Below are 17,336 nucleotides of genomic sequence, written 5' to 3' on the forward strand. Positions count from 1 at the left end.
ATATTTGAAATCAGAGAATCGGATGGCATTATGAGATTGTGAAAAGTATCTTCATTTGTGTTTTTTTTTTATTTATGCCAATTTTGATAAATATATGATATGTCACATAAGAGAAGTTTGAATATCCAACAATTTATACGTTTCGTCTCACTATCTGTTTTACCTTTCTTTCTCATATTCATTTATGCAGAAAATAATAGTTAATCTCCTGATTAATAGTTTCTAATCGCTTCTACTCGACGCAGTGGGGTATTTGTACCTAAAACCGGACAAAACTATTTTAAAATTTGCTCAATTTTCTAAGTCCCATAACTTTGCCAAAATTCATCATAAGTTCATGAAACAAAAACCATTTTAAAGTTTGAACTTTCTACTTTTCGACTCTTTGAGTCACTTTTATCGAAATGGTGTCCAGGCGTGAAATCCGCCCTCAAAGTGGAGTGTACCAAACTGCAAAACTTTGTTGATGTGATCAAATGCTAGAGAGTGCAAACAATATTTTTTGCAATTTTTATATACACTGTCGGAAAGTATGATCATTTCCCTTTATGATACGCTGAACCTCGTCGAAATAGGATGATTTTTAACAAAGATACAGACATGTCCAGAGATGTCTACGTTTTGTCCCACTGTGAGACATCCTCCAAGGGATTACAATTAGATGCCCGTTGCAATGTGGTCTCTGGCCGTAGGGCAGGGATTTCTCTTGGTTTATTTTGAATACAGTCTTGTAATAGCACAGTTGTGGCTAAAACCGACATTGGCAGACCTCGGTTACAGACAAAAGTGGTGACCGTCTGTGGTCTACGGTATCTGGCAAATAAGCGGCCAGAGAGGTATCTATTCGGATTTCCGGGGCTGTTATATGTACGCACCGTCGCATTTTCGCCAGCGAGCGCGGCAGTCCTGCGGCCGGTGCGTGAACCAGGTTCTGGTGGTACGCACTTTCGCCTGCAATTTTCCGTGGACCATACTTCGAATTCTTTGCCGCGGTGTCTCGCGGCGGTGACGGCACTTCGTCACAATATCGATACGACCATTTTTGTCGGAGTTTAAGTACGAACTTCACATGAAAATAAGTACTTTTTGGAAGCGAATTTTTGCACCATTTCTTTCACTCTTTTTGTCTTATTTACTTCACAGGCACCATCCACTCATAACACCATTGTATGAATTGTCACAGTATTTTTAAACATTATTATTGTTTCTTTGTGGGCAATCATACTCAATCAGTTGAACAATTGCCATTTTATGCCTATAACTGAACATATTGTCAATGCTAACAGTTATTGATTCACTTTTTGTATTAATTTTCCATTAGTAAATAATCATTACTAAGTAAATACTTGTAAATTTTTAAGAAAACATGTAAACAGGGCTCCGTTAAAGCTAACAGACAATAAATGGGCTATAGTTTAACGGAGCAGACTAGAGACATGCACATATTTCAACAACAAAGTGCGAAACCAGGTGCAAGCAAATAGATCCCCTTAGATTGTCGGTGTTCCCCTAACCTCCTGGCCTCTCCCTCCCACAGTCTATCACATATTTCGGCGTTTGACATATACATCCAATAGAGTTCCCCACATTGAGGGGGTAGGGTTTGTGTGCTTCGTAGATACTAGTCATCGATAGATGAGATAAGTAAGCGATACACCGACTTTAACTGGTGTCCGGACTGCTCTGTTAAACTATAAATGAATGCAACATCATTTTTGGGGCTCACATCATAAGGATATGAAATACGATTTTCAGGTTGAAGTGTACGGTCCAGGAGTTCAAGCACAGTCTGTTCCCAGTAATAAGCCAGCAGATTTTACAGTTGATGTAAGGAAAGCTGGTCAGGCGGCTTTGGAGGTCGCTATTCAAGATGCTCACGGAAGGGATGTTCCTGTCCGATTAGATGACAATCATGATGGAAAAGTGCAATGCCAATATACTCCAACGTCTGGATCGCAACACATTGTTATGGTGAGATAATAAACTATAATTTCAATCAAATTATGTAATATTATAGCCTAAATTCAAAAAATATTACACATTAATAAAAAATGTCAAAATTTTAAGCAGGTATACAGTGAGTTACTCACTATGATACAAAAAACATTATTACGATAGATGATTCAATCTAAAATGAGAATCTTAACTGATTCGTAAAGTCTGTGTACTATAAAAAAAAAAATGCTAAGAGGTATACTACGGGCGAGGACAAATATAAGAAACATCACTTATAATTAGTCCGCACGATCAGATTTTGATTATACTTTGCACACAAGTAGAACGTCGAGAAGCATTTGATACGTCTTTTTTGTAGCTCTCCTAATTCGTATTTAAGGTGTGAAAAAGAGCCCTCAAAATTAGAGATTAAAAATCTTATCTTTTTATTTTTCGGGAAAAGAACACTGAAAAAGAAAAAAGTCGAAATAAAAAAATTGTTTGTCTTTTTATAATATTGTCGTCAGTATAGCTCTAGTAACTCCTCTTTTTACAAATATTTTTTAAGGGTATCATTTTGCCACAAATTTGTGTATTTAATACTTGGATTGGCGTGGGTGTATTTTCACGAATGTATACTATGAAACATACTCAGCGCGGAGTTCGTTTTATATACACATTTGATTCTCGGACACTGTCGCACACAAACAGTGAAAAAGCCAGCACCTCCTTGCCACGCGGGGAAGATGCGTATGAAATTTCGACTAGCACGAAAGATCTTCTGTTGGTTTATCGTGATTACTATACTATATTTCAACTAGACTATACGCACAGACGAAGTACGGAGTAGACCTTACATTCAATGTAAATTTTGTTCACACTCGGGAGCTCTAGAGCACTCTAATCAGTTCCGTTTTGCATGCAAAATTATCGATGCGGAGTAGAATTCGATCGCAATCCCACAAGTGGTTAGAATTAAAACTGGATATAATACTAATAATAATAATTCGTCTTTATTCGTCACAAAATTACATTGGGATAATTAAGTGACGAATAGGCGAGGTTCAGCATTCCTACTGTTTTGCAACCTAACCCCGATACATTATCTAATAGACATAAAGCTAGAGAATCAACAGAAGATTGGGACAGAAAACAAAGCGACAAGGAAAGTTAAGGAAAGTGGAAGAGAATAAAAGAACGGACGGCACGTTTAAAAGCGGAGATAGAGTCTATCCAGAGAATGAATTTCCAAGGGAAGATGATTATAGTAGAAGGAGGATAGATAGGAAAAGGATACCGTAAATTTAACTGTGCGATGAAATGGGACTGTCAGATCACGACCACGCCTAGTAGACGGTACATTAATGGTGTACCGAGAAGAATTGCTGCATAGTAATGCCCTCAGATAAATGGGTGTCTCAAATTTCAGTGCTTTATGAACTACGCGGCACAGGTGGAGGATCCACCGTTGTGTGATATTGAGCCAGCCAGATCAAATAAAAAATGGCGAGATATGGTCAAATTTACGGACAGTATAAGAATAACGAAGACACGAATTTTGGATACGTTGGACTATGGGCGAGAGATGAATAGAGAGACAAGAACCATACACGACAGCGGCATAGTCAAAAAGAGAAATGAAAGGTGACTGACATAACAAGGGTTTGGTGGGGGTTGACAGAATGCGACGAGAACGATACAAGAACCGTAGGCGAGCAAAAGCAGAACGACACAAAACAGCTACATGACGGCCCAGCACCACTGAGGAGCTTTGCAGCTTCAGCATATTTCTCTGAAACACGACCAGCTTCCTCTCTAATTCTTCCTGCTGTTCTCTAAAAAATTTAATGCTCTTTTCCATGTTTAGTTTATTGACGACATCACTGTCGGCCGTGCGTTGCGCTACGGGTCGTATTTTGCGTGATTTTGCATCAAAGTCGGCACCAGTCACGCAAAGAGCGTTACCTCGCATGTAAATTCGAAGCAAACCGTTCCGTTTGTAATAGTTCATTCCAGCTGCTCCACTCTTCTCGAACGATACCCAAATTTGTTGATCGGCATCTCGTCGCATACAGTGAACATCATCGGCGCACGGTTTAGTTTATAATGAGGCCTGCTTCACGCGAGTTCCTCGATAATCGATAGAATCTCATTGTTATGCGAGTTGTTACCGCCTGACGGGACGCTTTAAGCAAACGTAATCGATGCACCAGCTGATTGGGATCGACCCAGTGCACGTAATCGATCTAGTTATCGTTTACCACCATGACTTGCGGTGTCATCAGACCTTTCCCCGCCTTCTTGATTGATGGACGGGGGAGTAGTGTTGCAATTACATGTTTATACTTGTATCCCTTGTTACCCAATATGGGATTTTGAGCGTTATGACCACGTCTGGGGACATTCGTCGTCTGCAGTACACTTTTGTATTTTTGTTTATCGGCATCGGTGTATATAGTATCGTCGGGACTTCTTTTGAAAATCAGTTCGTAAAGGCCGGATCTTCCTCCGTATCTTACCCAAGCATTGTTCCGCTATTGCTAAAGTATACGCCGTACACATAGTCCATTGTTGTATCCCTATCACCACTTAGGATTGTACTCATGTCTTTTTGCCCCAGTGGACCAAAAGGGTTGGGAATCTTTTCTTGTTCCTCGGATGTTTGGAGTTGCTGTCTAATAGATGTTACAAACGAGTCATCGGGAGTAGATTCGAAAACATCGTCATTATTGGTTGCAAGCGATTGTACACCGGGAAATGTATTTATTGGTGTCGAAGGTACCGAGGAATCGTTTGATGCGACATTCTGCCGTTTCCGCTTCGATTGAACTGGTGTAGAGGTTACGAGCGATTTTTCCGATGACATGTGTGGTTTCCTCTTTGTCTTGCGCAATGTGTTCCCTTTCGGATGGATTTTTATTTTAGGCGTTAATGTTTCATTCCCTTCGACGTCTGTGCTCATCAGCGGTGATGTGTCAGCTTCTGCCGCTGTGGTATTTTCCACAATATGTTTTAGGGGGTGGACAATAGGTTGAAAGTATCTCTCCAACGCGATGTCTTCCTCCATCTTGCCAGTCTTCAAAGTCATCTCACGATCTTTAATCTCCAGATTATCGATATCAATCATTGTGTTGCAGACGTTGCTTTCCCACCGACGTGTTGACTATGATTGACCATCTAACGGTATCGCAAACTCGTTAAATCCCTTTCTACAGGGTGTCCCACTAAGGAGTGGACAGCGCGATATCTCTTAAAGTATTGTCGATAAAAATATAAAAAAAATAGGGAATTGCATGGTTCGAGGGGGCCCATTTATTAGCGCGAACGAATTTTGTTTCCGATTATTATTTTAAAAGATACGATGGTCAAGTTCGGTTTTTCAAATGGAACTATTTTTTTTGAAGACCTGAGTTGATAGTGCGTTCCAAGACAAATTCAATAAGCTTTAATGTATACACTTTATTTCCACTGGTTTTTAAGATATTGCGCTTGCAAATTTACTGATTTTCACTGCAAGAAACCCCTCTGAAATGGCAAAAACCGGGGGCGGTCTTACTGACGCCACGGGTGGCACTGCCTGTTGAAATGGATACTTACCTGCCAAAGGTCTACGCCAGAAATGGCAGGCCCAAAGGCTGGACAATTCTTTTCCGTCAGAAATGCTACTTAGGTAGGTATCGTTACTTTTATTTCGCACTTGCTTCTACGCTCGGATGGCCGGTTCTTTTGGGAGGGATGCAAGTTGGATTGGTTCTGATATAATCTGCTCCCTATGGTTGAAATTTAGTCTAGCAACTTTCACTCCTCCTAACCTAACCAATCCAACTTGCATCCCTCCCAAAAGAACCGGCCATCCGAGCGTAGAAGCAAGTGCGAAATAAAAGTAACGATGCGCTTCTGGATACCGCAGATGTACCTACCTAAGTAGCATTTCTGACGGAAAAGAATTGTCCAGCTATTGGGCCTGCGAACCCTGTCGTAGACCTTTGGCAGGTAGGTATCAGTTTCAACAGGCAATGCCACCCGTAGCGCCAGTAAGACCGACCCCGGTCCTTCCTATTCCAGAGGGTTTTCTTCCAGTGAAAATCAGTAATTTTGCAAGCGCAATATCTTAAAAACCAGTGGAAATAAAGTGTATACATTAAAGCTTATTGAATTTGTCTTGGAACGCACTATCAACTCAGGTCTTCAAAAAAAATAGTTCCATTTGAAAAACCGAACTTGACCATCGTATCTTTTAAAATAATAATCGGAAACAAAATTCGTTCGCGCTAATAAATGGGCCCCCTCGAACCATGCAATTCCCTATTTTTTTTATATTTTTATCGACAATACTTTAAGAGATATCGCGCTGTCCACTCCTTAGTGGGACACCCTGTATAACGTCAATTGGACATCGTGCTATCCTTGTCACCACGAAACCATACTCCCGCTGCCAACAATTACGACACAAAGCACTGAAATCCTCGTAAGACATGTCGGTGTCTACGTGATCGTTGTACACATGTTTCAAGTTGGTACCATCCTGCTTAAACAGAATCAACAGATTCGCATTATCGCGTATAAGATGTTTGGAAATCTTTGCATACGTCTGACAGAGATAGAAGCAGTCAACGTTCGAGTGGTGCCCCATTGCAAAGTATTCCTTTATCGTATCTTGCTTGTCACATGCCACGTCATCAAAGATAAGAATGGAATTTGGAAATGATTCGCTCGGTGGGATGACGTCACTGTTAGTCGAAAGCGTAAAGTAGCCAATTTCATCTATCGGAGTCAATAAATTCTCCAAATACTTATATTTTGGTTGTTGCAACGACTTGGAATACACGTACACGTTCTCGAAGCACACGCCGTGAGGACTTTCCAACAAGCTGACCAGCACGTTGGTCTTTCCACAATTTGATGGGCCACAAATGAGGCAGCGTATAGTGTTTGGTAGCATGCTACCGTGTCTGCGTCTCGTTTTCGAGGACATCATTTGCGATTTATCATCAAAATTTGTCACGCGTATCGTCACAGGTTGTCGCACGAATCGCATCCTCGTTGCGAACCACGAAAATGATTTTGATACATCGAAACGATGGAGCGCTCTATTTATAGGCCCGCATCGAAGCAAAACAGCTCAGTATCCGAAATGCTTCCGGTCCTGTCGGTTAATTGCGATATTCGAGACATCCTCTTAGCAGCTGAAATATATACCAAAGATTATTCTACTGCAAGAGTTTGGGAGACACATTGATCCGTTGTGGGACAGACTTCCCGAGCATATAAAAGCCGATTCTGAGGTTCGACAGTATCGTCGGTGTCTGGAACAGTATAATCCCCTTGGCCGCCAACGCATATCGACGGTCCAGCTCCATTGATAAAAAAAACTTTAGCGAATGTCGCCGACGAGAGTAAAGAAAGGTTGTGGTTTGTTAAATCGGGCTGCATATTTGTTTGAAAAAAATATGTCTGTTTGCTACATAATGGTTCGCTAGATTGTTACCGGGATGAGGGAAAAAACTTCCCGGGGCCGATCGAGTCTAAAAAAAGATTTTCGAGGTCATTCCCCCCTCCGTATAATTTCCAGCGGCGGGCCAGATCTGGAGAGGTCTCCGCGGCGGCTTGGCCAGGACGGATCCCCTCCACGATTACGGCTACCCCCACTCCGCGGCGCGTGCGCCCGCAACCAATCTCCCACTCCCCGCTCCCCCCGCGCGCCCTCACTTCCTCCTCCGCCTCCGCGCTCCCCTCAGAGGACCTGCGTTACAACTGTCCTAGCCCTACTACTTTATTGGTATGTCAAACGGTGGCAACAAACGTATATTCAAGAAAAAAAAGAAAGGTAAGACGTCGGCGCACAGTGGGACGAATTGACATATGTTATAATTTTGCGAATCACACATTTATATTCAGTTAATTCCAGTTTATTAAGTTCAATAAAGTTCATTCCTTGTGTAAGTCGGGCAGACGTACATCCATGTACATTCGCATTTGTATCGTTGTTGCATCACGACTGTATCGCTGTTGCATCGCGACTGTGCTAACGCAAGTGTGCAAAGATAGACGGGCAGCGACTGCATTGCGCTAGCATTGCGGCCTTTTTGCGAGTTTATGACGACTGCATCGCTGCAAGAGGTGAATATTTGTAAATTTTTTTTAAGAAGAGGAAGCCTATACTTTTACAAAACTTTTTGTGCTTTAAAGAGCGACATTTAAAGAACATTTGGTAATTTTTTGGTAGAAAAACATTTACGTTTATAATAAAATAACAACCGACATCCAAGAAGCATTTTTAAAAATTTGGTTTTGCGGTGAGCGCTGCCATTCGGAACCTGATTCACTAAAATTAAAAAACAAAAAAGATTTCGTTAGTATATTAATGTATCTTTAGGTTGGCGGAGAGAATTTTCCGAAATTTTAATTTAAAACAAAATGGCAGCTATTTAAAGCTGAAATCCTCATTTTTTCGTGCAAAAATCACGCGAAGTCTCCACTCGCGCCTGGCGCGGCCCGCTGCTACCGAGCGCGGCCGCGAGATGGCTGCGCGCCGGGCGGCGCTCTCGCTTGCGAAGTTCGCGCGGCGCCGCATATAAGCCAGCGCGGTGGGCTCGTCAGGCAGAATCTACCACGAGCGTTCAGCGAACGGTTAGACTTCTCCCAGCGATCTCTTCTTACGTGCAAGCTGTATCACTGTGTCTTTTTGATTTCCCATACCTCCACGGCCCCTAGACGCAAGTCGATATCCACAGTCGATCTTAGGGACAGGCTACGCCTGCCCCGGAGGACGTCCTACAGTTTCCGTATCTCCCGCGGGTTTAACCCACTGGGCGATCAGACTCAAGACTTCCCGGTCAGGGCCATTGGTGGAGACTACAGCCAGGGGCACCAAAACGACCACCCCACCTGCCTGCACCCATCGTCGACTCATCGTACCGACCTTCGCGACGGCGAGGCAACTGCGACACACCAACGTCGGTGTGGTAGGTTAAGGCGTAGGCTAAGTTTAGCATTAAGTCGACAGACTCTCCTGTTAGCCAGCATAGACCTGGCCGGGCTCTCTTGTACTCGCGTTTTAATAAAATCTGTTTAGCCATTTCACCCCGCCTCATTCACTCGGCTGCCCTATACCTTCCCCGTCCGGTTAGTAACCGCTCCGGAACACAGTTACAGGGTGCAGAGAGTTAACACGAGCTACAGGATTATCTAGCGCACTTTGCTTTAATTTGATATCCTCTAGGGAGGCCCACGGCATCATGGAAAACTTTTTTTTGTATTCTTTGTTTCTCTTCAGAAGCCTGCTTTTGTTCCCCAAACCGAAAGAAGTGTGTATATAAAAAATTGGCCCATATGGACAATATTTACATGTCGCTACAATTTTCAATATTATTTGACACAATTGTATTGTATATTATACCTTAATAACGTAAACAGATGTTGCTTTTGTGTGGGATATAAAAGTGTCTTCCCCAAATCTACAAGAACACCAGCTGAAGAGTTATTAATTGGAAAATAGACAGAAACTCTTTTCCATGTCCCTAAAAACGATCCTTTTGGAAGAGACGCCCCACATTTTCTTACTACTGCTTATAAAATCTTAAATGAATACAACTGAAAGTATAGGGAAATGTAGTTTAATTATTTATTTCAATCTCTTTAAGAAAATATAACATTACGTCCATTAAAACTTTATTTTAATATTGCAATAAGCTTTATAAAAAAACACCGAGAAACTGCATCTCTCGCTAAGGCCGAAGGGGAGATGCACTTCAGACTCGCGGATCTTGAGAGATGCACTTATTTATTTGTACCCTTTTCTCCCTACTACTATTCTTTTTATTCTCTTCCACACATGTTACACGATGGAGGAAGCATGGATAGATGGTATATGTTTCATGGAGCCATTTTAAGCACTCCGGGCAACGAATCCAATCCACTGTAGAACTGGTTGATTTGTAATCTTCTAAGCCAGGCCTGCCAAAGGGCGAGCAAATAAGAAGAGGGTGCAAATACCTCCTCAAGGTCTGGGACCCGGGCAACAGCCAAGCGCGGAACTGTTATCTTGCTAACCGATGTTTGGGTTTTGGGACAACTACAACAGTGTGTGTGCGCCCTTACGCGTGAGGCCCAGCTATATAGACTTGTGGTACGAGCCAGTCTGACGCACACAGTCTTGCAGTTCTCCCGCAGCCCATGCTGTGGTTAGCAACGTATCAGTTCCGCGCTCGGCTGTTGCCCGGGTCTGTTCTAAACATTCACTACAATAGTCATGAGAGTATTAATCAGTTTTGATTGATTTGTTCTTTGGTTTAATCTTTGATTGTTCCTTATTACTTAGTCTCTTCCTTAATTGAAATTATCTTAGATTTTACGTTTTTGGTTTCACGCTTCATAGTTCTAATCATTGCTGGCTGCAGTCCAAACTGTGTTTATATGTTCTTCATGTAGTGTATTTTCTACTTTTTCTTGTTTTACTTCCTCCAATAATTTTCTTTTACTTATATTTTCTAGACTAGTCAGTATTTAATCTATATCTTCTTAACAGAGCCCTTTTTGATATGCAATACTCCTTAGAAACAGCATTTAGACACCTTTCTTTATTTCTTAGCTTTGAAATAGCTTCTTTCAGCCGTTCTTCTGTCCGTGCCGCTCTGGCACGAGTATTTGCTTTTCTTACATATACCCTTGGCATGTCCTGAAGACGATTAAATGATGGTGCATCTCTCCATCGATTTTGAAGTGCATTTATCCCTACTTGGACACACGATGTTACACCGAGAGGGGAAACTACTGCCATACCTTAAACCAATAATAATAGTTAAAGCTACGCGATAACAAGGTAATCAGAAAGTTACTTATCGATAACACAAATATTTTGTACGAAATCCAAGGCAATGAAAAGTTGTTTCAGTTATAATGCAGTTAAACAACACGATTGATGTGTTTTGTTTAATGAGATTATGTTCATTGATAAGAATACTACTTATTAGCATTAACAGTTCAATCAATGCTGCCAATTGTTTAGTGCGGCCGGAACAAGAAATGGTACATTTCTCCGTCAGGTGCGCCTCTCCCGAAATGGCCCTAATCCTAGCGACCTCCAAATATTGTCCGATTAGGTTCAAATTTGGCACAAGTGTTAGTTAACACGTTTGGAACAAAAGCAACCTTGTGGAAAACCTACATGTCATACTTGAAGAATATGGACCACCCTAATAGATAGTTCAATATATTGCCTTGAAGGTCATAGCATACTATACGTATGCTTGAATTTTTATTGACAATCGCTTTCATATTGGGTAATCTAATATACCATACATATTATGTTGGGTTTAAAAAACAGTAAAAGTTTTCCTGTTTCAGTTTTTCTCTTCAAATACTTACCATTTGCGAGAATACTGTGTAAGAATAGCAGGTATAGCCACTTGACCGCTGTTAGTACCACAGGCGCACGGCTCATTGTCAGCCACTCGAGCCAGTGCTTCACATTCATTTAATTTTCATGCGGCCAATTTAAAGTGTTCGCGTTTCTGTAAACGTGCCCATAAAGACGATAAATAGGGCTATATCCTCATTTTACAATTTTTGGAACAGTGCTCTGTTATTATAAAATTGTATTTGTTTAGAACAATTGCAAAATGAATGGTATACAAATTTTTTTAAGCGAAATAATTTTAATTGCTTATTCTTATGTCTCCACTGTATGCACCCAAAAGCTCTCATTATTATCAGTTTCTTACTTCAACAGTTATACTTTAGTGAAAAGCGGTCAACACCATATTTCAGCGAGCTGTAAGATCCACAATTTTTAAAATTTTGGAAAATCCTTCGAGATACATATGTTTATATGTCACTAAAGACTACAACATATCCAAGTTTCACGAAAATGTGAAATATTACTCCGATAAGTGTCCGATTTCGCGTGGAATGGCCCCTTGCCGTTCTCTCTCCCTTTCCTCTATCTCCTCCCACTTCATCTGCTCGCTCACTCCTATCCTATCCCCCATCTTTCTTTCTCCCATCCTAATCCTTGTCTGTCCAAGAGCTCTCTTTCTCTCAACTCCTCCTTCTCCCCCATCTACTTGCTTGCTCTCCATCCATTCTTTCTCTCATCTGTGTTTCAAACCTTCATCCTATTTTCTCCATTCTTAGCCTCATCTTGTCCGTCTCCATCTCCTCCTATACCGTGTAAACTGGTATTCTCCAATCTATTCCCCGTACCCACCTTACAAACCTTTCGTGCACCCTCTCCATTGTTTCTCTCTCTTTCTACTCACAAATGTCTGCACCACACCCGACGACCGGCCAGATGAATAGGTCAAATAACCTTAACCTCCTCATCCAGTTTTTTCTCAACCTAGTCTTGCCAATACCCCACACCTGCTTCATAACCCTGATCGCCTTTATCGTTCTCTCTTTTATAAGCGCTTCCTGCCCTCTGTTTTTCTGCAGCACATAACCCAGATATCTATATTCTTTCACCACCTTCGTTTCCTTCCCCTCTTAATACCAACGCATTTTCCTCATCCTCCTCCTTTTCTGAACCTCATCACCTTGGTGTTTTTCACGTTTGGCTCTAACTTTTTCCTTCGTAGGTAATTGCCCCGGTATCATTCCCTTCTCTCCTCCTATTTTCACCCCTCCCCATCCTGAATGCCTCCCCCATATCTGCCATTAGGATATTAAACAGCATCAGGCTTAAAGGTCAGGCTTAGAGGTCAACTTCCCTCCCTACCCTTATTCTATTCCTCGATTCTCCACATAACTCCCCTATCCTTTCCCTTAGTCCTTATCCCTCTTTCCCTTAGCACTTCCCCCGACACTCATCTGTCCACTGAAACAAACGTGGCTTTCAGGTCCATAAAGATCGCCACCATTTTACCTTCCTTCTTTACAAGTTGCCTGTTAATAATATAGTTCAGCACATATATTGTACCTATCACCCTCACCTCCTTCCTAAATCTCGTCTGATTCAGTGGCAGTAACCCCTTCTCCTACATTTCTTCGCTGAGCGTTTCCCCCAATATTCCCGCATATATTTTGTACAGTGTTGGTATTTTTATCCCCTATTGATTCACTTTTATCCCTTGTCCTTTTTTAACTACAGGCACCATTATACCTTTCTTCCACAATTACCACCAACATTCTCCTCTCCACACATTTTTACACATCTCTTCCGCCCAATTCGCCACGCCCCCCTCTCCGTATTTCCATACCTCGCTGAATATTTCATCTATACCTAGTACCTTCCTGTCATACAAGTTTCTTACTGTCCTCCTAACCTCCTCCCAGAGCCCTGCGACGGGTGGGTTTGATCCGCTTGTTACCCGACTGTATCTCGATGCGCTCGAACCGCCTGGACCCGAACTTTCACTAACCCGCAATACCCGCGATAGATGATTTGGGTTATCGTTGGGAGGATCAATCGCGGGTAAAACGCCCGTTACCCGTCCGTCTTTCGATTCAGCCAACCCACCCGTGCCCGTGGCGGATGAGTCGGGTCATCGTTGATTTCTATCCGCTTGAGGCGCCCGAGGCGGCCAAGAGTGGTGTATACGCGTGATGACGTCATGACCCGTGACTGCTTCGGGAGTTTCCCGGATTCGGATGTCTCAGACGTCCCGGACGCCACGGGCCGGGCGGATAGAAATTAAGGATGACCCGACTCATCCGCCACGGGCACGGGTGGGTTGGGTGAATCGAAAGACGGCCGGGTAACAGGCGTTTTACCCGCGATATATCCTCCCGTTGCAGTGCTCTGCTACCGCCGCTCAATTCGCTCTCTGAACTTCCCCTTCCAGTCTCAATCCAATCCTTTTTTCTTTTGTCGTCCTGCTCCTCCTTTTCTTCCTCTATCTTTTTTCTCCTCTCACGTTTACTATCAGTGGTTAATGGTCCACATCCACGTTGTCTGCGATCTTCAGCTTTTTTACTCATCCTGGATCATTTTTCTATTGATAAGAACATACTATTTTATGAAAAGAAGAATATTATTATGAAGATTTTATTACTCACATTATTTATTGGTCTTAAATTGAAAAGTCCTTTTAGAAAAAACTATAAGTGCCAAAAATCAAATTTTCAGGAGAGAGAAAAACTTCTTCCAATTTAAATTATTTACGGAATTTTGATTGGTGCATATGCTTCAGTATTCAATAACCCAAATGCAGCACAAAATTTTCTATTTTTTTCATATAAATATATAGTTCAAATTCATAAAAAAAGAATTTCATTTGTAGAAAACCCTGTATGTGCCACTTCTTAAGTGTAGAAAAAACGGAATGTGTCATTCATTTAAATTTGCAAGCACTGTAAGTTCCTAGCTAATTCGCTCTCATATTGCTTTCTACAGAAGTGACGTTGGGCTATCTTGTAGCACTATTGGTAACTTATTCATAAAGGGAAATTACATTAAAAGTCTATACTATAGTATTGCCATTGGCACTTACAATTAGAACATTTTCCGATATATTTTTTTTTTTAATTTTCGCACTTACAGCGTTTTCTACAAGGACTCTTCAATTCTTGTTTCGGATTTGCAGCTTAGCACATGTAAAGAATCATTTTATAAAAGTACAATCTTCCTTTGCAAGAGGAACTTCCGTCTTCAAACCGCATTAAATGTGATTATCATTCTCTCTTTTAGGTAAATTATGGCGGAGTAGCTACAAAAGAGTCTCCCTATAGGATGAAAGTAGAAGTGCCTTTAAATCCTGCGAAGGTAGTAGCTTATGGGCCTGGTCTTGAAAAAGGTGTAAAGTCAAATACTCCTACATATTTTAACGTTGATTGTTCCGAAGCGGGAACGGGTGAACTTCGCGTCAGTATGGAAAATTCTGAACGAAGGGAGATTCCCTATTCACTGACAGATAACGACGATGGCACATATAACGTTAACTATGTAGCACCTCAACCAGGAACTTATTTGGTAAATTTGAACTACGGGGGATTGACTGTACCCCAGTGTCCTATACATGTAAACGTTCAACCATCTATAGATGTCTCCAAGATTAAAGTTGACGGTCTTGCCCGAAGTAAGTACAAAATCAACTTGTGTTATATTTTAACTATTATAACTGCGTATTAAATTTTCGTACTACATTATTCCATAGAAAATATGGAAATACCATAATAATTAAAAGCATTGACTTTTGCATTTGAATTGACTTATGAGCTACCTTTCTTCTTAAGGGTACTAAGGTCATGTTCAGATATATTGGCCGGTGAGTTCGGTTTCGCGAGCAGCGCGCGGGGAGAAATCAGCCACCACCACCTGACGATCGTGGATTGGCAGTTGAAGTTGCTTGGCTCCCGGAGGGTATGATGGGGTGACAGGAATACTGCTCGGCTCCGCCTGAACGAAGCCGTGTAGCTGTTGTTTATTCTTAGCGTAGTAGTTGTGTGCGTTACGTAGATATGCGTAAACCAATACGAGATGAAGTTACCGAGAAAGAATCAATGTTCTGACCAATAAAACTCCTGATTCTTTTCGGACCTAACGCACACCTATTGTGATGTATGTATTTCTACGGTAAGAACTCGGTTTGACCTACACGTGAGGAGCTTGGCGTTATCCCCACCACTTCTGACTCGCCCTTGTTCTGTGAAGGCGAGATCGAGATGGAACGAGAACAAGAAAAAAACGAGAAAGTGTTGGGGATGCTTCGCTGCGTATATACGTATCTCACGGGCACCGAATTTCCACCGCGCGGTGAGCAGGCCTAGCCCGAGAGAGAGTGAGAACGTTAAGAAAAAGAGCACCGAACAGGCAGGCGGTATGGTGGGAGGGTATCTCTCATGAAACTCACCGGCCAATATATCTGAGTATGACCTTAGGCACTCGTTCGTGTCCAAAATGAAGCATTTCTGTTTCAATTAATGACAAAGAAACAAATTGAAACTGATACTTGTTCTATGGCACGAAGTTTATTAACATCATAAGCTTTAAAAAACATGTTTGTTTAGTCCAAAATATGGATTATATATGACGCTATAGATGGATCATTAAAGAAACTTTTTAAAAAAGTTTCTTTTGTTTTACAGTGATAACTCAAACACAGAGGCTCCAATCGATTCAAATCAAATTCAAGCATGTTCACAAAATGTGTAGTTTCGGACCCTCTTTAATGATCTATCTGCAGCATCATATATAATACATATTTTTGACTAAACAAACATGTTCTTAAAGCTTATGGTGTTAATAAACTTCTTGCGAAAGTCTTAGTTTCAATTTGCTTCTTTGTAATTAATTGAAATAAAAATACTTCATTTTAGACAGGAACGACTGCGTAGTACCCTTAAGACACGATATTGAAATATTTAAAAATTCTTTAACATTTGGAGATGAAAATACTTTAAAGAGATAAGTTAGGTAGACCATTTAATTATTATTCTTTCTATTATTGATTTCTCAGTATTTCTGAAAGTATCACTATTTCACTATTTCGGACTTACCACTTTAGAAACTGAAGGAAGATAATTCTTTCTGCGTCAATAATGTCTAATAATTTTTTTAAAAAAAAAATTAATATTTAATATTAACAAACGGAGATCCAGCCCTAATGACGTTGACCTTAACATAAGCTATCAGGGTCAACATTCTAAACAACTTTTTCCTATACATATGACTGGCCGTCATCCTTACTGTCTAAGATATTTGCAACAAATTTTGGTAAACTTTTGTGTGTGTGGGTGGGGGAGGGGGCATAATGCATGGTAGTTAACCGATGTGAGTTGTTTAGGGATGCTGAAACTGAGACTGCAGTTACAAGCATTGTCCGACGGCGTGCAACAATTGTTTCTTTTTTGTCTCTTGTCGCGCACAGTAAGTTTAATAAACGTCGCAAACGAACTGATTTTTTGCAGCAGAAGCATGCATTTGTGAACGACAACTAGTGGATGAAAATAAATGAGAGTGCTGACTACGCTTGTGGCTGCGTCACAGATACACACACATGGGCAGGATTCAATGTAACAATATTTTTTTGCAAATATCTTGGAAACCAGAGCCGACCGCTATTTTCGTCAAAGGAAAATGTTGTTCAAAGTGTTGATTTCTACAACATAGTCAACCCTAATCGAAATCAGTGGACAGGTAGCTCTTTTTCAAGATTACCAAAAAATAAAACTTGAGTAAAAGTTACTATGTTTCGCGGAGGACATCTTGTGCTGGGCACAAATCTTCGAGATTTCAAAGTGAGTTTTGAGCGGCAATAAATGACTTGCAACACTAACATATTATAGCAGCGCTGTTCAAGGTCGAACACGCGTGCTCTCGGGGTTCTCCCACCACCGTTCGCGTCGTCAGAGATACCGCGCGACCCAAAAGAGTCGTCTATACTACTATTGCGAGATGAGATGAAAACCGACTACCCACAAGCTGAAATGTCACACGGGCAAGGGGAATCGCCCGCTCGCTC

The 17,336-nt window shown here is 41.4% G+C and overlaps 1 protein-coding gene and 1 long non-coding RNA gene across 5 annotated transcripts in view; one reads left to right on the plus strand and one right to left on the minus strand.

Moving 5' to 3' along the window:
- LOC143369378 (filamin-A-like) overlaps positions 1-17,336 on the plus strand; it is a 446,998-nt gene that overhangs the window by 205,926 nt on the left and 223,736 nt on the right. For all 4 annotated transcript variants that reach the window (XM_076813239.1, XM_076813240.1, XM_076813241.1 and 1 more), the window contains 2 exons: positions 1,756-1,971; positions 14,564-14,951. In XM_076813239.1, the coding sequence (XP_076669354.1) occupies positions 1,756-1,971; positions 14,564-14,951 (604 nt within the window). The remainder of the gene's footprint in view (positions 1-1,755; positions 1,972-14,563; positions 14,952-17,336) is intronic.
- LOC143369405 (uncharacterized) overlaps positions 1-17,336 on the minus strand; it is a 263,714-nt gene that overhangs the window by 67,534 nt on the left and 178,844 nt on the right. The gene's annotated exons all lie outside the window — the stretch shown is intronic.

This window comes from Andrena cerasifolii, chromosome 5, assembly GCF_050908995.1.
Source record: "Andrena cerasifolii isolate SP2316 chromosome 5, iyAndCera1_principal, whole genome shotgun sequence".
Classification (NCBI taxonomy): Eukaryota; Metazoa; Arthropoda; class Insecta; order Hymenoptera; family Andrenidae; genus Andrena; species Andrena cerasifolii.